Below are 22,718 nucleotides of genomic sequence, written 5' to 3'. Positions count from 1 at the left end.
TTTCAATACGCTTTATTACTTTAAATTGCTTGCCTTCGTAGACCAAATAACATAAAGTAAGGATCCTGTGTAGAAAACAATAATGCAGGGAATTGAATTTTACCCAGTTTTATTCTTATATTCAGACTTCAAAGACAAGTGAAGATAATAATGTCATCCAACATTTCAGGCTTAAGGACCACTAGGCAAAGCCCAAATCATGATTCTTGGCCACCTACACATGAATAGAGAGCGCTACATGGTCACTTTGACAAGTTGCTGGGGTACCATCTTTTTCCTTTGGGGGCTACTTTGAAACGAGCATTTTTTCTTGTGGGATGATATTGGCAAAAGATTCAGCAAAGTTCAACATGCACCATTTAGTACTCACCCGATTCTTACTGGCAATAACATGCAAACGAAAAGCAATTTCTGCGAAGATCAATCATCTAAATTCAGTAAAAGTTGCTTTAGACTTGTAAGCTCCTATAAGATGATGCAAAATTGTGGAACTGAATGCAAAGTCAATCTTCATCAATACAAGTAGTGTGCTGCTCCATGTTTGAGGGTGGTGGATGAAGGCGAGTGGTCACCGGACCACGACTTTGAAGTGGGGCATTTGAAGGCGTGGAATTGTATGTTGTCAAAGCATCATCCCTCCTAACTTTTGACACCTTAAAGCGTAGCCTTTCTCATTGCGTTTAAGTGCTCCTTCAAAATAGGGCATTTTAAGGGTGTGTTACCGAATACTCCTATTATATGTCTGTTTTAGATATTAAGCTTTAAAATAATTCATTGTAAGTGTAAAAATCTTAGGTTTGTTAGGATAGCCCAGTTTTTTCCCCCAAAAAAATATATAAAAATTGCTTGTATTATAAAAAATTGAACATTTTTCAATTAGTTTTTTTTTATCTTTTATACCATATTTTTATTATATATATATCATAATACAAAAAGTACAATATTGTTATTTCAATTTTTTTTCAAATAATATTCTATACAAACAAATCCAAAAATTTTTATTGGGTTTTCAAGTAAGACATTTAATTCTCGTGGTTAAAATGTGTATTTCAAACCATCAGTGCGAAGTGTAACATTCACAAACAAAATGTGAAACAAAATAGTATGTTTTTTTTCCTCCTTCTAGTAAAACAAACAATCAAATTCGGTCAAACAATTCATATTTATAAACTCTAACAATATAAAGAATAAATCTTATATACAATGATAGTGTGTACACTATCATCGTTAGATCTATAACATATATATATATGTTGAATTTCAAATTCAAAATTTACATAGTTAATATTTACACTGTCAATGTAAAAAAGATTAATCCTAATATATAAATTTCTTGCCAACCTTGCAATTGAAATATGAGGGACTAAAATAGGACTCTTAAGATACATAAAGGACCTTTTTAACAAATTGTCAATATGAGGGACTAATAAAGGAACACACTCGTCAACCCTAGTTGGGTCTTTACTCTTTGAGTGGTTTAGTAGACACCTTTCAAAGTTCAGACGAACCTGAGTAGCCGCTGTTGAAGATGCTAGGGTTTAGTGCAGCTGTTGCCTCTCTTTCCCCTGTCTCGACTGACGTCGTCAATTTAGCCGCCGTCCTCGCCACCCCACGCGTTCTACGCGCCGTCACTGCTCTTCCTCTCTTCGTTCGAATAACAAATACTATCTCTCCTTCCAACCTGGAGGTATTCAACATCAACATTCAATAGTTCTCCGAATTCTATCCTTTTTTTTCCTGCTTTTGCTTTGCAGTCCATTAGTGGCGTTGTTACTGTTGAAAACTATGTTAATGCTCTATGGTTGGCTGGTTGTAGCATCTGTCTTCGATGATGATGTCATTAAGGTCCAATAGTTGTTCTTCAGTTAAAGCCATGGCTAAAGCTGGTGCTCTTTCAGCACCCACGACACCCGCGCGTGGTACTTTTTTACCGGTCTCATATGCTCAGCCTTTTTTCCGTATTCCCTCATGGTGAATCATTAAATTGTTGAATAGAGCAATGACTTGATCTTTTCATCGTAATGGAGGCAAATACTTAAGAATTGAAAATGGAAAGAAGAATTTGAGAATGGTTAATGAGTTCGAAATTGCTATTTACTAGGCTTGTTGCACTAACTATCAAGAATTATGTGAAAAGTTTTTATTTTTGCAAGTGTTTATGTGTCATTTATAGCTAACTCCAGTATTTTGTAGAAAAATGTAGCAATTTAATCTAATTTGAGATAAATATTTAACAGCTAACATGCTAGCTGTTCTTTCTATCCTTTTTGGCATCCCTGTATTTAATTGATTGAGATCTTTGTTTTCATAGGGAGGAAGCACGCTTTGATTTCGTTATCAGATAAAACGGATGTGGCTGTTCTTGGCAGTGGACTTCAGGAACTGGGGTAAATTAAGTTAATATTTCACATTTGAAAGTTTACATATAGCGGCTGAGCAAGTAATATAGCGGCTGAGCTATGGGGAATTCTTAAAGGATTGCAGCTGGCTTGGGATAAAGGTTACAACGAAGTAATTGTAGAGTCGGACTCGAAAGTGGGGTTGGAGTTAATAGAGGATGAAGTGCTCACATCGCCTTACCACAATCTGGTGAAACAGATTAGGAACATGAAGAGCAGAGATTGGTCATGCAAGCTGCAACATATTTGGAGGGAAGGAAATCGATGTGCAGATTGGCTAGCCAAGGAAGCAATCCGATTACAGTCATCAGGCGGACGATTAGAAGAGCCACCGGAAGGACTAAGGGAGTTACTAGGAGCTGATATAATTGGGGTCACAACCCCACGCTTAATACCATGTTAAAAGGCAGTGGCCTCTCCTTTGTATTCAAAGTTTACATATCTTTTGTTATTCGAAGCTGCTTGCTGGGAGTTCCTTCAATATAGAAATTTTGGATAGCAACTACCATAATCACTATCACTATGGGATGGGATCATTAATCACTATCATAGCTTATGGATAGCAATTTTGGATAATGATTAATCGTTATCCATAGTGATTAATGATCCCATCCCTATCCAAAATTCTACGGATAGTGATTAATCATTAATCGCTATGGATAGCAACTACCTCTATAGAGGCACAGTTGCTTATAGAATGGGATCATTAATCACTATCATAGCTTATGGACTGACAGAATTATCTTTGCTAGTTTAACAACTTCTAGGCAAAAAATTATGGGTGGAATTGGGAGAAAAATATATCTCCCTCATAAGGTGATTACTATAAGAATATTTTAATGATACAAGGTTGAGATTGTTACAAAAAACATGATTTTAGGAGATGTTAGTAATATTTTTGAAACTTTAAAAATGTAATTGATATTAACAAAAATCTTAGGAAGTTTCTAAAATTATCTCTAACCAAAAAGGTGAAATATACCTTTTGCAAGTTTGAGGGATAAAAATTATACACTTAATAATTGGAGACCTAAAGGTATATAAACTAGATAATTTGTGGACTATCCAAATTTTTAACCTCCATTTTTCTAATATTGAACTTTAGGAATTGCTTAATTTGACTTGTTTATTACTCCCTCCGTCCCACTTTGATAGTCCTGTTTTCCTTTTTTGTCTGTCCCAAATTGCAGTCCACTTTCCAATTGAAGAATGTAGTTGTATTTTCATTTTCCTAAAATACCCTTATTCAATACAAGTTGTTGTTGCTATAAACCTATCCCATTTAATGAGAGTTGATTCTTTTTTTACCATCAATTCAAGTTCCCATAAAGTTGTACTCTATTTAATGTGAGGATATTTTAGGAAAATAGCAATCTAAATTTACTTTTCCAACAAAGTTAACTACTTTTTCTTAAACTGTGTGAAAAAAGAAACAGGACTATCAAAGTGGGACGGAGGGAGTATATTGCTACAAATCTGAAATTGCGTAAAAGAAATTGGTGATAAAATGGAGGCACGTGACGGGAAGAAAACCATCCTCCCCTTGCTCCATGTCAAGTTGAACCTCAACGCTGGGGAGTAGCATGCTGGGATCAGGAAGGTTCTCGGCCTTTATTCCTTGAACCTTTTCCGGATGGAGGAAAACACGCAGCACTCATACCAAAAAATGCACAAATTTCCCTAGTGAACCGTCGGGAATCGGGATGGCACTAACAAAAGCTAATTCACTGCCCCCAGGACACGTCCAGGAAGTTGTCATGAGTCACAAAAGGTTTAAACTCTTCACATGGAAGATGCCATTGAGTAACTATCTTCATCAGTTTCTGGCCTCCGCAGGTAGTAACGCAGGCAATTGGTTAGCACCTGCAGGTTCAAACTGTAACTGGAGAGAAGTGCAAGTATAACATGTAAGGAACAAAAGGATAATTGGCAAAACATAGAAAGGAAGTTCTGCTCATTGGAAACTCACAACACTACTAGACCCCTAATTCACCAATTGAGTGGGCCTTTTGACTTTGCCAATTGAAACACGTTATCTTGCCTAAGATCCCAAGACACATTTCTAGGTCAAGAAATGCCAAAACTAGGCTTTCAATAATCTGAAGGAAGGCTTGATTGTTACTGGAAGGAAGCAACAGTCATATTTAGTATGCAATTTTAATCAACTCAAGAGAGTAACTATTGGTTCTTCATCTGGCAAAGTTACTAGGTCCTCAAGCAATCACTGATTAGGAAAGAGTGGAAAATGTTCATTGTATTGCGGAACATATTACTCTTATGAGTGACTAACTGCCTGTGCATTACGTAGAAACTCTTTGTTTAAAATTGCATCCAAGTGTAATTACCTCAAAAAAAATTTAGTGAGCAAATCGGCAGACCCCAAAGGACCAATGTACATATGATTGAGGTAGTACAAATATATGGGTGAGCAGTATTGATTGCAAAAGCAAGTCCTATGGAAGAAATTGCTAATCAGCTACAATGAATCATCAACCAGGATTATGTGTTTTATTTTGATCATTAAATATAAGGAAATTTGTGTTCTAATTTGATCATTAAATATAAGGAAATTTAAAAGAGACACGGAATTGACACATCTGATATCTGAATAAGAACTAATACATGCATGCAAAATGTAAGCTCCACTAGACACACAACAACTTAAGGTGGTGTTGTGTGACAAGTGCATAATGTCCACTTGAACATCCATGGATTTTGTCATCAATTTGATGAATTAATTTTAAGATACAAAGCTTTCCTATCAGAATGGGTTGTTCAAAAGGTTTTCCTGGATACTCGGCTTCAAGTACTCACGGATTTGCTGTTTGCTTACTAGCTTGATATAATTCAGAAAACACCCGTTTTTCTCAAAGCTTCTTGTTCATACCTCTCACCAAAGGGCACTATTTGATAATATGTTTGTCTGGCAGACTTCCCGCTAACTCCAGTGAACATTCAAATATATGTCCAACATTCATTCATGAAGGCACTATTAATGGGTTGGAGCACCAAAAAAGTTTGTGAATAATTGTTGGCAATGCTTCAAGATTGCTTTTACTTTTCAGATTAACCTTTAAGATGAATTCCATTTATTTATCTATCGAACTTTTATTTGCCCGTGAATAATTCTTTTGTCAATAGATGGCAACTTTAAAAATCAGATTGAGTTCTTTCTGGAATTTAATACTAGTGGTTTAGACATATTGTTTCCTTAAGAAACTGAAATCTTTCACCAAGTAAACTAATGCGTACTATCTTTATGCCAACACCAGAATCAGATGACAAAAAGGTGAATTTTGCATCATCAACTATAAGAAACATTTTCAAAACCCATCAGTATAATTACACAACTATTGTGCTATTCTTCATAGCAGCAGGGACAGGGAATCTAGTCTACTTATAAGACCACAAGCAGAACTCATAGACAGGGATTAGGGGGTTAGGGCTAGTAGTTAGAATCATATGAAGTAATGCCTGCACCTTAACATAATTCACTTTCGGCCATTACAGAACTCATAGACAGGGATAAATGAGAAAGTCCTAACACAAACTTATTTCCTGCCAAACGCCCTATGTCTCAATGATTAAGGGATCAATCATGAACCAAAAATCCTTGGAATCAGTCCTCCCTTGTCATCTTCATGGCCAATCATATCAATTCTGAACCACAAAAAAAAAAAAGCAAACTTTTACATCTTGAATGACAGTTTCCAAAAAATGAATGAGCCCAGAACCAGTAACAACTACATTGAACTGAGATAATAATATTATTATTAGAAAAAACATAAGATCTGACTTGGAAAATGAAAAAAAAAAAAGAAGAGTTGGTTCCCAATAGAGTTGGCTGGCTTGAAGGTGACAAAGGGGATCGCCAGGACGAGTTGGTTCCTCTTCCTCACATTATGCTGTTTGGTGTGAGTGATATCCACTGGACATGCAATAGAGGTCCACTCAATTATAACTTGTCTTTTATATTATTGCACAGAAGAAGAAACAAAAAGGAGTGGTAGCCTTAGTTTCCTGTCAAAAGTTTGCTTAGTGCTAAAAGTACAGCTTCGACCCTGGTTGATCTTAATTTTCTTTGTTAAAGTTTTACTGATAATGCTCTAATCTTTAATATCGCTCTGGTGTGTGTGTAACGAATCTACAGTTCCGCTTTGATGCAAAATTTCTGGGTGCTTACGATTTTTACGGGAAGAACTACTTGGCATTAGCATTTCGCCATATTCTTCCCTTGAAACTCATCAAAATCTGTGGATTCTGGGATGGAAACACTGAAAATGCTATTTAGTTTGCAGGGGCTATGCTAAAGAATGCTTTGATGCTGCAAAAATTGGTCATTGATGCTCCAAAAAAGCACCCAGCCTTTACTACTATTGTAGACTCCTTGTTTTCTTTTAATGTAATTAAATACTTGAGAATGTCTAAAATTGCAGGAGTTGTACTTTGTAAAACTACCTTTTTTTTTTAAATGGAAAGAGACATTGAATCAGCTGCGTTCTGCTAATGCTATATATTCAATCTACAAGACCCCTTTTCAATTCTCAACTATATGAAACTCAATAAATTGTCCGCAAAATTGACAGCTAAAAGTGGGATTATAAAAAACTTGCACGGCTAAATTGTCGCATGAGTTAGCACATTTGAGAGCCATGTTTGAGACTTCAATTGAATTGGTTAGAAAATTGCCCACATATTTATTTTTTGTGACCATTATTCTTATTTTATTCACTATATATATATATATATATATACCACAAAGGACTTACAATAGTACAAATGATAATACAAAGTGGCAAAGTAACAATTGATATGCTAGAATTCATTTTTTTTGGTCGAACAAGACAGATATTAATAACAAATAAAAAGGTTCAGCCTTATGACTTTGAGTTCTAGCCGAATCTTCAACTACAAAAAAAGAAACAAAAGAAAGCAGAAAAGAAAAAAAAAAAGAAAGAAAGTGAAGTCATCATCAAAAGCATATTTAGCATTAACAATCAATGAAGAGAATTAAAAATAGAATTATTATTATTATTAAAACAAAGAGAATTTTAGGATCCCTGTTGCACATATACTCCTCAATTTTTCAAAAAAATTGTAAACATGCCCAAGGTGGCGAGGAATTGTAGAGCTAAAAATGCTAGTCATATCTAAAATTGAATACAAATGAAAACATAAATAAGTATAAAACAGTACAAGAAAAGCTAAAAAAATTAGAGAAAATCAAAAGCAGGTACCTGTTTTCCATTCCGATCAATTATTAAAGTTATCTCGCCATGTAAATCTAAGTGACAGCATAGATGACATAAGTCTAGGTAACGCTATGACAACATAGGCGACTCTCTACTCCTTGGGGATTTGGGAAGACGAAAATTTTCTTTATTTTTGAGTTTTGTTGTACTTTGTTTGTTTAATTCTTTTTTTTCTCTATTAGATTAATTTCTAATATTCGAAAATTTATCAAATTAGGATATGGTAGGGATTTTTTTCACATGGATAAGTTTTGTAGGGGTCTAAAGTAAAATATAACCTAAACAAACCAGAGATGGCAATTCGCATCGACGTCTCAGGTCCCTAGATTAAAAAAACAATTTCTACGAAGATCAATCATCTAAATTCAGTAAAATTTGCTTTAGACTTGTAAGTTCCTATAAGATAATGCAAAATTGTGGAACTAAATGCAAAGTCAATCTTCATCAATACAAGTAGTGTGCTGCTCCATGTTTGAGAGTGGTGGATGAAGGCGAGTGGTCACCGAACCACGACTTTGAAGTGGGTCATTTGAAGGCGTGGAATTGTATGTTGTCAAAGCATCGTCCCTCCTAACTTTTGACACCTTAAAGTGTAGCCTTTCTCATTGCGTCAAGTGCTCCTTCAAAATAGGGCATTTTAAGGGTGTGTTACCGAATACTCCTATTATATGTCTGTTTTAGATATTAAGCTTTAAAATAATTCGTTGTAAGTGTAAAAATCTTAGGTTTGTTAGGATAGCCCAATTTTTCCCTCCAAAAAAACATATAAAAATTGCTTGCATTATAAAAAATTGAACATTTTTCAATTATTTTTTTATCTTTCATACCATATTTTTATTATGTATATATCATAATACAAAAAGTGCAATATTGTTATTTCAAATTTTTTTCAAATAATATTCTATACAAACAAATGCAAAAATTTTTATTGGGGTTTTCAAGTAAGACATTTAATTCTCGTAGTTAGAGTGTGTATTTCAAACCATCGGTATGAAGTGTAACATTCACAAACAAAATGCGAAACAAAATAGTATGGTTTTTTTCCTCCTTCTAGTAAAACAAACAATCAAATTCAGTCAAACAATTCATATTTATAAACTCTAACAATATAAAGAATAAATCTTATATACAATGATAGTGTGTACACTATCATCGTTAGATGTATAATATATATATAAAAGTTGAATTTTAAATTCAAAATTTACATAATTATCATTGACACTGTCAATATAAAAAAAATTAATCATAATATATAAATTTCTTGCCAACCTTGCAATTGAAATATGAGGGACTAAAATAGGACTCTTAAGATACGTAAAGGACCTGTTTAACAAATTGTCAATATGAGGGACTAATAAAGGAACACCCTCGTCAGCCCTAGCTGGGTCTTTACTCTTTGAGTGGTTTAGTAGACACCTTTCAAAGTTCAAACGAACCCGAGAAGTCGCGGGTGACAATGCTGGGGTTTAGTGCAGCTGTTGCCTCTCGTTCCCCTGTCTCGACCGACGCCGCCAATTTAGCTGCCGTCCTCGCCGCCCCTAGTGCTCCACGCGCCATCGCTGCTCTTCCTCTCTTCGTTCGAATAACAAATACCATCTCTCCTTCCAACCTGGAGGTATTCAACATCAGCATTCAACAGTTCTCCAAATTCTATTCTTTTTTCCCCCTGCTTTTGCTTTGCAGTCCATTAGCGGCATTGTTATGTTAATGCTCTGTGGTTGGCTGGTTGTAGTATCTGTCTTCGTCAATGACGTCGTTAAGGTCCAATAGTTGTTCTTCAGTTAAAGCCATGGCTGAAGCTGGAGCTCTTTCAGCACCCACGACACCCGCGCATGGTACTTTTTTATCGGTCTCATGTGCTCAGCCTTTTTTCCATATTCCCTCATGTTGAATCCTTAAATTGTTGAATAGAGCAATAACTTGATCTTTTCATCATAATGGAGACAAATACTTAAGAATTGAAAATGGTTAATGAGTTCGAAATTGCTATTTGCTTGGCCTGTTGCACTAACTATCAAGAATTATGTGAAAAGTTTTTATTTTTGCAAGTGTTTATGTGTCATTTATAGCTAACTCCAGTATTTTGTAGTAAAATGTAGCAAGTTGATCTAATTTGAGATAAATATCTAACAGCTAACATGCTAGCTGTTCTTTTTATCTTTTTTAGCTTCCCTGTATTTAATTGATTGAGATCTTTGTTTTCATAGGGAGGAAGCACGCTTTGATTTCGTTATCAGATAAAACGGATGTGGCTATTCTTGGCAGTGGACTTCAGGAACTGGGGTAAATTAAGTTAATAATTCACATTTGAAAGTTTACATATCTTTTGTTATTCGGAGCTGCTTGCTGGGAGTTCTTTTGATTTGGAAATTTTGGATAACAACTATATTGAGAGACACAGTAGCTGTAAGGGTGGAAGTTTTGGCACCAGCTGCACGCACAAAGAAAAAAATGATCTGTTTTGATTGTATGTAATTGCTTTGTTCCTGTTGGAGCTGCAGCTGCTCCTCTTGTTAACTTGGATTGCTTTAGATTCATTATTTATGCTAGTTGTATTATTAAAAAAGTTTTGTAAGGAGTACATTACCAAGGGGATCTTGGTAATTTTCCTATATGCTCAATGGCTGTGGCTTATCTAGACCTTTTGTGTAGTTAATCGAACTTTTCAATTTAGGATTTCATAATTGCCCGAGTCTCTTTGTTTCTTTGCACGTGCTTGGTTTTTGTTGCCTTGGTTCCTAGGGACTTTGATGCATATAGCATATTTTTTTTGCCAAATACATTTGCATTTGATAGAAAAAAAATGTTAGATGGGACAGAAGAGCACCCCCCCCCCCCAAAAACAATGTAAGCCATTTCGCAACTTTTTATTTTTACTTCTTTTAGTGTGCCTGCAATGGTTTAACTTCTCCATGGTGATCATTAACAGAACATGCACACTTGCTAACTTAATTAAAAAAAAATGATGGTCCTAATGCGTATGTTTTTTATTGTGCTTTTTGGCTGGTGGGTACCATATTTAGATGAACCTTGTCTATTTTAGACGTACTGAAATGATTATGAATGCCTTCACTTTTATGGAGCTTGACATTGTAATCATGATGTTTAATTTATATTTCAGTTAGCTAAAAGTTGGGGAGGGGATATTATTGGTATTGTGGAAAATACCATGCACCAGAGCTGTAATATAGCAAACTTTTCTATTATAAAATTGGTGGTGCTTGACTGCTTGTCAAGCTAATCTATCTTCAAATGCAGGTACACGATTATTTCAACTGGAGGAACGGCATCTGCTTTGGAAAGTGATGGTCTATCTGTGACTAAAGTGGAAGATGTCACTGGTTTTCCTGAAATGGTAAGCTGCTTGTTAAAATTGTGATTTTAGGACGAATTAAACGATACTACTGGTCCACTTCCCTTAACTTGTAAATCCTGTACAGCTTGATGGTCGAGTAAAAACTCTGCATCCTAGCATACATGGGGGTATCCTTGCTAGGAGAGATTTGGAGCATCACATGGAAGCCCTTGACAAGCACAAGATTGGTGAGCATAGTTTACAATTCTGTTGGTTAAGTGGATGCCAAAACATCATTAGAGGTGAAAAAATTGAATTGGTCACTTTCTCATTTTAGAGTTGAGAGCAGGCTCTGAGAACCTGTTGACCTTCAAATTGGCGATCAAAGATGTCATGTGGGTAGTTGTAATCCCCTGGAAGAGTAACTGAGGAATTGCATCCCCCTGACTATACCTTTAATCTTCAAGGCCATAAACAACTCCTTAATCATATCCTGCCAATGCTGCAAGTCATACTTTTATTGTCATCTTACATTACCTGTCTGATGTGTGTAACTGAAATATATAGGACGTGAAAATGTATTTCAGAATGTTTGCATCTTCAATTTGAAAAATGAACACCTTTCCTTGCATCTGGAGTGGAAGACTTTAGTTGCTTGTTTGCCTTATTACGTTACCCCAGCCATCTTTAAAACGACTCCCTTTTGCAGGTACAATTGAGGTAGTGGTGGTCAATTTATATCCATTTTATGAAAAAGTTTCCTCTTCAAGTGGAATATCTTTTGAAGATGCAATTGAGAATATTGATATTGGTGGCCCAGCCATGATAAGAGCTGCCGCAAAGGTTATTGACCTCAACCTTGTTACTTTTGTTTTCTTCATTTTATTTATTAACATGTCACATATCCATTCCCCTTGCTGCTGGATATGTTTTGAAAAGCTGTCAAATTCTTTAGTCAGGCCTGTATAAACCTTTTGTAACATTAGACTCACCAATTGTCTAATTCTAGGGTCTGATACTAAACACTGGGGATTTAATGAGTCATGAATTTGAGGAAAACTAAAGTAACTATGTATCAAATGATGTGCTTTTGAAAAGCTTTGTGAGCTTGAAGCTAGTGCTTTAAATTACCTGTGGTGCTGTAGCAAGTAGTAAAGAATAATACTATAGCCTTGCTTCTTGATGACAAAGAAATAAATGTTCTTACTATTTGTGGAGTTTGTATAATGCAAATAAAAGTTACTCATTCTTACATCTTTTTAGTTTTGAAGGTTGATTGGTTGTAATTAGGCTCAGTTGCAAATCACTTGCGTGAGCTTCAATTGGCATCTTTCATATCTGTGCGTTAATGTTTAGGTGGTGTATCTTGTTATAAATGAAAAACCCTACTTTTGTGTATTGGCAAGTCAAAGTCTTTTCCTATGGTAGCAAAAAATGCTCTTTAGGCTAATCTGTAAGATAGCACCAAATGACAACTGTCTTATTTTTCAATGCTATATCCACAGAATCACAAGGATGTTTTGGTGGTGGTTGATCCAGAAGACTACCCTGCACTTCTAGAGTTTCTTCGTGGAAAGCAAGACAACCAACAATTTAGGAGAAAGCTGTCTCAGAAGGCTTTCCAGTATGCTGCCTCTTACGACACTGCAGTTTCAGAGTGGTTGTGGAAGCAAACATCGGAAGGTATTAATTTTTCTTATGGGTAGAAATATTTTTGTCAAATCATCCATGCCAGACGTATAGTTTCCAAGATCTCTTTGCCATGAGATTCCTCATCTCTACATGCTTCAAAAGTTGAATTCATGTTGGCAACTACTCAAAAGATTGTGGGGTTTTTATTTAAAGGTTGAAAACCAATAAGTTTGAATCATCCCATCATCTGTCCACTCATATTGACTAATTTCTTATGGATTTGAAGATAAGTTTCCTCCCAATATGACTGTGTCTCTCTCACTCAAAAGTGCACTTCGGTATGGTGAAAATCCCCACCAGAAGGCTGCATTTTATGTTGACAAGTCTCTCGCTGAGGTTAATGGTGGTGGTATTGCAACTGCTATTCAACACCATGGAAAGGTAAGCGACTGATTCCTAACACGATCTGCATTCTTTTCAGGCCTCATTTCTTGAATAATTTTGTTCCATAGAGTGTCCTATTTAATGACCTTTTCCATTGGGCTGACTGTGTGCTACCTCAATCAAAAGTTAGCCATGTTTCATGTTGGTCGTGGAACTGAATGTAAGTGATATAACACGATCAAGGCTTTGCTTTGATATGTTGAAAGATCAACCTGGTGGAGAGAGGAATGAATCCTTTGGTGTATGAAGGATGATTATATTTTTCCTTTCCTTTTGGATAAAAGGAAAATGATATCATTTTACTTGACACAATTTTTGTTGTACCTGGAACAGAGGAGAGTGTAGTGAAGTTTTGCCATCCTCTTTTGTGATGGGATCTAGTGTGGTGAGGAATGAGGGACTAAAGCTTTTGAACTGCTTGCAAGGAGTGTTATCCGTATTTCTTTGTGCCTTTTTAAGGGTTCTTTAAATCTTATCCTGCTATAACTTAGTTACAGCTCTGCTGTAATCAAAGTTTTTATGGTTTGAAAATTTATATCCTTTTATAGACATTTTACCATAACACTGCAAATTAATAACCTTATACATTTTCTCCAGATGAAAGAAATGCTTGCTGTCTTATAAATGATGTCTTATCATTTTAATTAGTGTGTTTTCAATTTTCCTGAGTGAGTCTGCTTGTGTTATGCTTCCATTTTTCAAACTTATTGAATCTCTCTTTTTAGCTAAATATGGAATTACTTCCATTTATTGTGTTAACTTCCTATTTTTGAGCTTTACATTGAGTAAGAGTTTTTTTATAATTTGAACTTTGTATCAGACTCAGATTGCTTTTGTATCCTTTGGTACAGGAGATGTCATATAATAACTATTTAGATGCAGATGCAGCGTGGAATTGCGTGTGTGAATTTAATAGACCTACTTGTGTCATTGTGAAACACACAAATCCTTGTGGAGTTGCTTCACGTGATGATATTGTTGAAGCATATAGACTGGCGGTGAAAGCAGATCCAGTGAGTGCTTTTGGTGGTATTGTAGCCTTTAATGTGGAAGTTGATGAGGTAATTTTCATGTCTTCTTCATGGTGTTGACATTGAAGTTCTGTGCTATTTTTGTTTTTTAAGGCCCTAGCCCAGTTAGGGGAATGTTTTGTCTTCAAATTTTAACTTCTAATATAAGTGATGAAATGTGGTGCCTGTGCTTAACCATTGCACAATGTGCTCTACAATGATCTTGATATAATGTTAGCTGTTTTTCATTTGGAACAACTGAAATCCATTTTTAACTGGTCAAGTTCTTGAAAATTGTCTCCTTAGGTGCTGGCTAAGGACATTCGAGAATTTAGAAGCCCAACTGACAATGAAACTCGAATGTTTTATGAGATTGTTGTTGCACCCAAGTATACCAAAAAGGGGCTAGAGGTTCTTCGTGGAAAATCTAAGACTTTGAGAATACTTGAGGCAAGTAAAAATAGTAAAGGAAAACTCTCGCTCAGGCAAGTTGGTGGGGGTTGGTTAGCTCAAGATTCAGATGATTTAGTTCCTGAAGATATCGAGTTCAAATCAGTCGCTGATAAGGCTCCACAAGAAAGTGAGCTTTCCGATGCACGGTTTGCATGGCTCTGTGCGAAGCATGTCAAGAGTAATGCCATTGTCATTGCAAAGGTGAGTTTAATCTAGCTGAACATAAACAACGTATCTCCCCAAGTAAGGAAATAAAACGAATACAGGTGGTAAAAAATGTCTAGATTCAGATGATTTGTTTCTGACCCTACTCCTTGCTTGGCAGGACAATTGCATGTTAGGCATGGGAAGTGGGCAACCAAACAGGTTGGAAAGCTTCAGGATAGCTTTAAGGAAAGCTGGGGACGAAGTCAAGGGAGCTGCTTTGGCTAGTGATGCTTTCTTTCCATTTGGTAAACATTTCATTACCTTAATGAACCAATATTGGATTTTGGTTTATTTACCTGGCTGAGTTCAGTTTGAGGTGGGATTAAAGACTAAAATGTCAGCGAGAGGTTTATTTATTAATTTACTTATTTTTATTTTTGGATTGAGAAAGGTAATAGGTCTGCACTACTGAAGGGACTACTTGATATGAAAAAGTTCCGAGTGGTAGCAGAACATAGACTGAAGGATAAGCCAAATCAAATCATAGACAACTGGTTACCTGCCCCTATCTTTCTAAAGTTTTCTTTTGTGAACAGCCTGGAACGATGCTGTTGAAGAAGCATGTCAAAGTGGGATAAGCGTCATTGCGGAGCCTGGAGGTAGCATCAGAGATGTCGATGCTATCGACTGCTGTAAGAAATATGGAGTATCCCTGCTTTTCACCAATGTGAGGCACTTTAGGCATTAAAAAAGGAATTTTGAGTTTTAGAGGTGTTGCATGCCTTGATGAGCAATTTCCAAGCTCGCAGCCAAAATTAAGCTTTGGTAGTTAACCTAGTAGATGATAAATCGACAATCTTGAATCTTCTTATATTTAATTTGACTGGTTTTCAAAATGCATTATGAGCTAATTCTGTGTACATCTAGGAGCCAGAGTGCCTTCCCCGCTGTAACCTCTTCATTTCTAATATTGAACTTTAGGAATTGCTTAATTTGACTTGTTTATTATATTGCTCCAAATCTGAATCGCGTCAAAGAAATTGATGATAAAATGGAGACACGTGACGAGAAAAAAACCATCCTCCCCTTGCCTCATGTCAAGTTGCAGGCTCAACGCTGTGGGGTAGCATGTTGGGATCTGGAAAGTTTTCGGCCTTAAACCTTTACAGGGTGGAGGAAAGCACGTAGCATTCATGCCAAAAAACACAAATTTTTTTCCTAGTGAACCCTCGGGATGGCACTAACAAAAGCTAACTGCCCCCAAGACATGTCCAGGAAGTTTGTCATATGAGAAGCAAAAAGGTTTAAACTCTTCACATGGCCTGTTCCTCAATTTGACATGATAAAGGAAAAATAGTTTTCTATCTTTGCAATGGTAACAATGTTGCAAATACACCCTAAAATATGGCAAGGAATGTGAGCTCAATTTCCTGATATATCATAGCGCAATAGTAACTCAAGATCTTCGATTGAGGCAGCGCAATGGTTTTGTACAGTGAGTATACAGTGAAGATACCATTTAGTAACTATCTTCATCAGTTTCTGGCCTCCGGAGGTAGTAACGCAGACAATTAGTTAGCACCTGCAGGTTCAAATTGTAACTAGAGAGAAGTGCAAGTTTAACATGCAAGGAACAGATGCTTAAACAAAAGGATCATTGGCAAAACATAGAAAGAAGTTCTGCCCATTGGAAACTCTCAACATCAGCCCCCTATTCACCCATTGAGTGGGCCTTTTGACTTTGCTAATTGAAACACGTTATCTTGCCTAAGATCCCAAGACACACCTCTAGATCAAGAAATGCCACTTCCCTTATTTTATGAGTAAATCTCAAAGGCTCTTCACCTTAACTATAGGATTATTCAAGCAAAACATAAATTTCATTGAACCATTTCAGCTGCAAGTTTCCAAGGAAAAAACATGCAAGTTCATCAAGGACTAATCAGTAAATAGCACTCGAACTCTTAGTTATCTTTCTGTTCTGGACTAGTGCAATAAACCTGTAATCAAAGAACCAAAACACCCAGGATTATATTTATAATATTTGGGCTTAAAGGGAACACCAAAGATGAATCAGTTGTCAAATCCAAAAGGGGACTTCGACAGGATGGTAGTACCCAGGACACTGTAAGTAGTAGAAATTCTAGTCGGACTATCAATTGACAATATTAAAGAGCATTTGTATGCATGTGACCCCTTTTCTTTTGTTTTCATGCACGCCCACACACACACACACACACACGCAGAGACTCAAAAACTAAAGCAGATTTCAATTACCTGAGACAAGGAATTGTTCAATGCTTGCCCTCTGTAACTGACATGAAACTTGTCCTTTGCTACTAGACCCTAGAAATTAGTAAGTATTAGTTGACGCCAAAATATAACAACAGATGTTCACTCAGACACCAACTCAGGAAGAGAGAGGGGGGGGGGGGGCAGGGAGGGCATACTTCTGTTTCAATTTCAGCAGATTCCACATTAACATTGATGTCAGCCATAATTTTGATCATCTCTAAGAGCAGCCCAGGCCGATCAGCTGTTTCAATATAAAGTAAGCTGAAACCACAAGACAAAAGCAAACAAATGAGTTCAGTCTGAGATGCCACAGAACTGTACTCGGAAAAAGCTGCCCAACACTTGTATTAGTTTGAAAGCCAGTTAATAACTTGGGGCACATGCATATAAAGAACTCAAGCTGCTAAAATGCACACCTCCTTGCAGGTCCATCATCCTTGACATGTATATGAGTAGCAATATCAACATCAAGCTGCCATTTTGACAGGAAAAAGTCAAAAGTTTACAAGGTAGTAAGTTCCCAAAAAAAAAAAAAAAATTCAACACTCATTATCACCTCGGCACGTTTCCATCTACCTAGTCATGAACAATTATTGAGAAACCAAACCATGATTGGAATGCATAAGCATCACCGTATACAGCAATCAACAAGAGGATATGGCCAACTGGTCAAAAGGAAATCTTTCGAGTTGAATATGTTGATGTACCAAGCACTATAAACTAAAATCTCCAGCCAAAACTAAGCCTTCAATAATCTGAAGGAAGGTTTGATTGTTACAGGAAGGAAGCAACACTCATATTTAATATGCAATTTTATCAACTAGAGAGAGTAACTATTGGTTCTTCATCTGGCAAAGTTACTAGGCCCTCAAGCAATCACTGATTAGGAAAGAATGGAAAAAGTTCATTGTACCGTGGAACACATTACTCTTATGAATGACTAACTGCCTTTGCATTACGTAGAAATTCTTTGTTTAAAATTGCATCCAAGTGTAATTAAAAAAAATTAGTGAGCAAATCAACAGACCCCAAAGGACCAATGTACATATGATTGAGGTAGTATAAAAGATATGGGTGGGCAGTATTGATTGCAAAAGCAAGTTCTATGGAAGAAATTCCTAATCAGTTACAATGAATCATCAACCAGGATTATGTGTTTTATTTTGATCATTAAATATAAGGAAATTTGTGTTCTATTTTGATCATTAAATATAAGGAAATTTAAAAGAGACACGGAAATCAGATTGACTAGGATAGATAGGGAAAGGGAATTACCTTCTCTGTCGGTGCTTTTATTCCAAAAGCCTCACCCATTGCAAGACACTCACTAGACTCCTGATATGTACATATCATCGAGATGAAGGAAAGAGTTAAATAGTATAAGGAACAAAAACAACCTTAAGAGAGCGGAAAGTACACAATAAAAAATGAATAAGCACGTGAAAATCCTGGAAAACTATTTAATGGTGTCCAAATATGAGTACATTAGCAATAGAAACATACTGGATGATACTTCAGCAGGTTGTTGATAATGGTAAGACGAATTCTCTCCAGAAGATCAGGATCTTCAACTTTGCGTCCACTTGCCCTAATATGAGAGTTATTGTAAACCATTCCAAAAAAAAAGGGATATGGCACATCTGATATCTGAATTAGAATTAATACATGCATGCAAAAGGTAACCTCCAGCAGACACACAACAACTTAAGGGGTTGCTGTGTAACACATGCATAATGTCCACTTCAACATCCATGAATTTTATCATCAACTTGATGAATTATTTAAGATACAAGGCTTTCGTATTAGAATGGGTTGTTCAAAAGGATTCCCTGTTCTTCCATCAGATGTTCTGCTTTTTCCTGGATACTCCACTTCAAATACCCATGATTGGCTTACTAGCTTGATATAATTCAGAAAACACCAGTTTCCTCAAAGCTTCTTGTTCATACCTCTCATCAAAGGGCGCTATTTGATAATGTCTGTGGCAAACTTCCCGCTAAAACCAGTGAGCATTCAAATATCTGTCCAACATTCATTCATGAAGGTACTCCTAGTGGGTTGGAGCACCAAAAAAGTTTGTGAATAATTGTTGGCAATGCTTCAAGATTGCTTTTTCTTTTCAGATTAACCTATTAAGCTGAATTCCATTTATTTATCTATCCAACTTTTATTTGCCCGTGAATAATTCTTTTCTCAACAGATGGCAATCTCAAAAATCAGATTGAGTTCTTTCTAGAATTTAATACAAATTTAATACAAGTAGTTTAGACATATTGTTTCCTTAAGAAACTGAAATCTTTTACCAAGTAAACTAATGTGAATTATCTTTATGCCAACACCAGAATCAGATGACAAAAAGGTGAATTTTGCATCATCAACCATAAGAAACATTTTCAAAACCCATCAGCATAGTTACACAACTATCGTGCCATTCTTCATAGCAGCAGGAACAGGGAATCTAGTCTACTTATAAGACCACAAGCAGCATCGGAAACAGCAACCAAATAGTGAGAACTTTCCATCAATTTCGAAAAGCAACTAAATAGTTCCTTACAGACGTGTGATGAAAAATTTTGTTTCTATCACTGAGGCCTCAGTGTTAACAGTTCCTTTCACAACATCCAAACCAAGATCTTTTAGTGCCTTCATCTGCTCCAGAGAAAACCAAGACTGCATGTTATATAAACTTACTTAAAGATGAAAAATATCCAAGATGACATATTTGAAAAGATTAGGAAAGTGAAAAAGGCATTAATCTTAAGCAGCAAGTCCCCATAAAAAATCTGAATATCTAGCATCGTAAAAAATCTCACACAGTTGGGCTAACTAAAAACCATGGGTTAAATGAGCATGAGGATACAGAAAGGCAGATATTTGTTGTCTAACTGGAAGAGTATTACCTCAGACTCCATCACATCTAGTCCATACAGGAGGAAACATGACATACAATATCTTACAAGTCAGTACCTCTAACAAAAAGGTACACTGAGGAGTTTGATAAAAAGATGAGGTCCACAATATCTAAAAATTTCCAAAAGACCTGATGCCATAAATCTGAAAAGGTTATAGATGGCTTACAATAACTTACAAAGACTTGAGTCTCCTAACTTTCCCTACCCCCTTCCACTTGACACAAAAGAAACCTCATGAACTACTTTCAAATATTTCAAAAACAACTATATAACGGATACCAAATAATAAAACTGGCACAAAAAGAAAAAGAAACGTGATGACAGGCAGACAAAGGATGGTGACTTCACCGTGTCAATGAGAGCACCAAGACGATCGCCAAAGCTAACTTGTACTATTGTTGCATCAGAGTCAGAATCTTGATCTATCAGAACAATAGGCATAGGAATACCATCTCTATCCTGCTCTAATTTCTGGAAACAGCAATTTTAACAGGCTTAATAATCAAATGAAATCTCTCAAAATAGTACTACTGTAATCAAGTAATTTCCAACATTTCCGCAGCACAGTTTTCAGTAAAAACAAATTTGCGCTAAACAGAAATAAACAACAAATAACTTCATAGTTGTGATTTCACTGAAAAACTTGGATAATCTTGATATTATTCACAGCAACTTAAAGCGACTGAACAATAAAAAGAACTTTTCAAAAAAGAAGAAGAAGACAAGGCTAAACAAGAAACTTGGTAAATCGTAACTAACCAATGAGGCTGAACTAACTGATTCCACACCATCGATCGAAGCGCAACTAATATTCCTATCAAAATACAAGCAAAAAAATATAATACTTTTATTTAGATCAAACATTACATTAAAAAAAACTATAAATAAAAAGTTTTCAGCCGTTAGACATTAAGAAGTTGAACAGTTTGCTTACTTTTTGGTAGTGATTCCGGAATGACATAACCCACGGGTGAGTTTAGACGAGGAGGTGGAAAAGGAGAGATTCAAGTGAGGAGCAGAGAAGTCACAATCGGAATGGGACAACTTGGATCGAACAGGTGCTAAGGTAGCAGCAGCAGCAGCAGGACTGATGAAAGCGTTGGCGATCGCCATAGCCACTTCTCTCGGAGGTTCCGATCAGGCGGAAATGGTGGAAAATTACTTGAAAATTGAAATATCAAAATCTGCTTGGTTATAGAGCAGTGTAGTCAAGAGTATGAGCTGAGCCGATTGAAGAGGTGAAAGTTACTGCTAGCTGGGGACGACTGGTGACGTCGTTGGGATATTATTGTTTATATCTCCTCTTTCGGAGAAATATATTCATTTCCGGCAACGCCGTTAGGCGGTGGATTGCGTCATCAGGTGGGACCCAGGTATGGGATTGTGGACGCCACGCCAGGCGGTGATCTGACGCGGCTGACGACCCCTCGCCTTCCCGAAGAGCTCGGGGTTTCGGACTTCCGCTGTTCTACGCTCAGCCCGCCGTGCAGTTGAGGAATTATCTGGAATGGTGCTGGAATTGGGCTTAGGCTTGCTTAGACCCAGTCCATACTCTGAAGCAGAGGTCCACAACTACAAGGTCTAGTTTGGGAGTTTAGGAGAGGATAGCTAATTCATTTGTGTATTTTACTTTTTCTTTTTTTTCTTTTTAATAAAACATCATCATAATTTCAATGAAATTTGCACTGATTGGGAAAAAAAAAATGCCATCAAATGTACCAAGGATTTGAAGAATATATATTATACATCTGAAAATTACATAAAAATTACACTGTAAAACTGTAAAAATATTTCGAAAATAAGATACTGTGCTTGTAACCTGAGAAAAACACGTATACATACTTCCAATAGTCAAATTTGGTGATCAAATACTTAAAATCTAGACATTATAATGAGATGTGTTTATCATATTTAAGGATTTCCAAATCTGAAAATGTGTATATTTTACTTATTCACCTTTAGGTTTGTGCTATTATTTCACTTCCCTTCCTTTCTGTTCATTTTTTTGGAGAGAACAATTTCATACACTTAGTTTTATCCTCTCATTCCGATCCATTTCCTTTTTCTTCCCTCCACTTACAACTCCCAAATAAAGAGAAAAGTCCCAACTTTCTCTTCTCTCTACTTCTCTCAATCTAAACTAACTCTTACAATAAAAGCAATAAATTTCAAGAAGATTTATATGTCATTTATTTTTCTTTTTATCAGGTTCAAAATCAAGAATTCTGTTGTAAATGCATATGTAATTCTGATGCAATTAGTGATGAGATTATTTATACTGTGGCAATGATATGAGAAAAAGTCTATCTCTTACATCAAGAAGGCTAAAAAACAATCGTATTTAATATTTCTTATATCGATAAGTTGCTTGATGCGTTTGTTTTTTAATATAAAATTTGTCAAATAAAAATGTAATATGTTTGGAATCATGGATCATAAAAGTGATTCGTATAACTAAATGTCAAGGATTTTGCAAATAGATTTACGGGACAAAATAATATTAATCCAAATTTGGCAATCGAAAAGTTACTTCCCTTTTTATTTTGAAGTCTAGTTAGGTTATCCGAAAGCATGACGTGAATTATTAAGAGCGCATTTGATAAAATTTATGGTTTGAAAATTGAAAATTGAAATCTAAACTACAAAGTTTGAATCCATTAAGTACTGAATCTGATATATTTAAGTATATCCAACATTAGGTGATAAGTAAATAGTTTATCACTTACTTTTTAGAGCATATTTTTTCAGAAAATTCAATATCATTGGATGTTCTAAAATACATCTAAACATGTTAAGAGTTAACCTCGTTAAATTTAAGTGTTGAATTGTGTAATTAAATAGAACTTAATGTTTTTTGCCCCATAAGAAGGCTAAAGAAC

General features: G+C 35.9%; 3 protein-coding genes across 6 annotated transcripts; 2 read left to right on the top strand and 1 right to left on the bottom strand.

Moving 5' to 3' along the window:
• The first annotated feature begins 1,472 nt into the window (after positions 1-1,472).
• On the top strand, positions 1,473-2,880 carry LOC113721678 (uncharacterized). 2 transcript variants are annotated; one of them, XM_027245565.2, is made up of 4 exons: positions 1,473-1,687; positions 1,817-1,919; positions 2,312-2,387; positions 2,477-2,880. In XM_027245565.2, exons 1-4 carry the CDS (start codon positions 1,529-1,531, stop codon positions 2,496-2,498), a joined length of 360 nt encoding a protein of 119 aa, XP_027101366.1. In that variant the 5' UTR covers positions 1,473-1,528; the 3' UTR covers positions 2,499-2,880. The 2 variants fall into 2 exon arrangements, 1 of the variants encoding a protein (XP_027101366.1); XR_003456221.2 differs by lacking the exon at positions 1,817-1,919.
• Positions 2,881-9,045: 6,165 nt separating this feature from the next.
• Positions 9,046-15,624, top strand: LOC113725660 (uncharacterized). The gene is made up of 12 exons (XM_072074087.1): positions 9,046-9,266; positions 9,384-9,486; positions 9,859-9,934; positions 10,910-11,006; positions 11,092-11,194; positions 11,656-11,789; positions 12,452-12,629; positions 12,865-13,019; positions 13,874-14,083; positions 14,339-14,686; positions 14,811-14,937; positions 15,229-15,624. The coding sequence occupies exons 1-12, from the start codon at positions 9,108-9,110 to the stop codon at positions 15,378-15,380; spliced, it is 1,842 nt and encodes a 613-aa protein (XP_071930188.1). The 5' UTR covers positions 9,046-9,107; the 3' UTR covers positions 15,381-15,624.
• Positions 15,625-15,803: 179 nt separating this feature from the next.
• Positions 15,804-21,426, bottom strand: LOC113725659 (ACT domain-containing protein ACR12). Of its 3 annotated transcripts, none has more exons than XM_027248951.2 (10): positions 20,774-21,422; positions 20,599-20,653; positions 20,188-20,310; positions 19,482-19,597; positions 18,431-18,515; positions 18,203-18,262; positions 17,344-17,399; positions 17,083-17,188; positions 16,910-16,978; positions 15,804-16,214 (listed from the first exon to the last, which is right to left on the bottom strand). In XM_027248951.2, the coding sequence occupies exons 1-10, from the start codon at positions 20,950-20,952 to the stop codon at positions 16,152-16,154; spliced, it is 912 nt and encodes a 303-aa protein (XP_027104752.1). In that variant the 5' UTR covers positions 20,953-21,422; the 3' UTR covers positions 15,804-16,151. The 3 variants fall into 3 exon arrangements, with proteins under 3 accessions (XP_027104752.1, XP_027104753.1, XP_027104754.1); XM_027248952.2 differs by having other exon boundaries at positions 19,482-19,576; positions 20,774-21,419; XM_027248953.2 differs by having other exon boundaries at positions 16,164-16,632; positions 20,774-21,426.
• Positions 21,427-22,718: the final 1,292 nt, after the last annotated feature.

The sequence above is a fragment of the Coffea arabica genome, chromosome 2c (genome assembly GCF_036785885.1).
Source record: "Coffea arabica cultivar ET-39 chromosome 2c, Coffea Arabica ET-39 HiFi, whole genome shotgun sequence".
Classification (NCBI taxonomy): Eukaryota; Viridiplantae; Streptophyta; class Magnoliopsida; order Gentianales; family Rubiaceae; genus Coffea; species Coffea arabica.
Note: the sequence above shows the minus strand (reverse complement) of the source record. Positions and strands in the feature narration are given on the sequence as shown.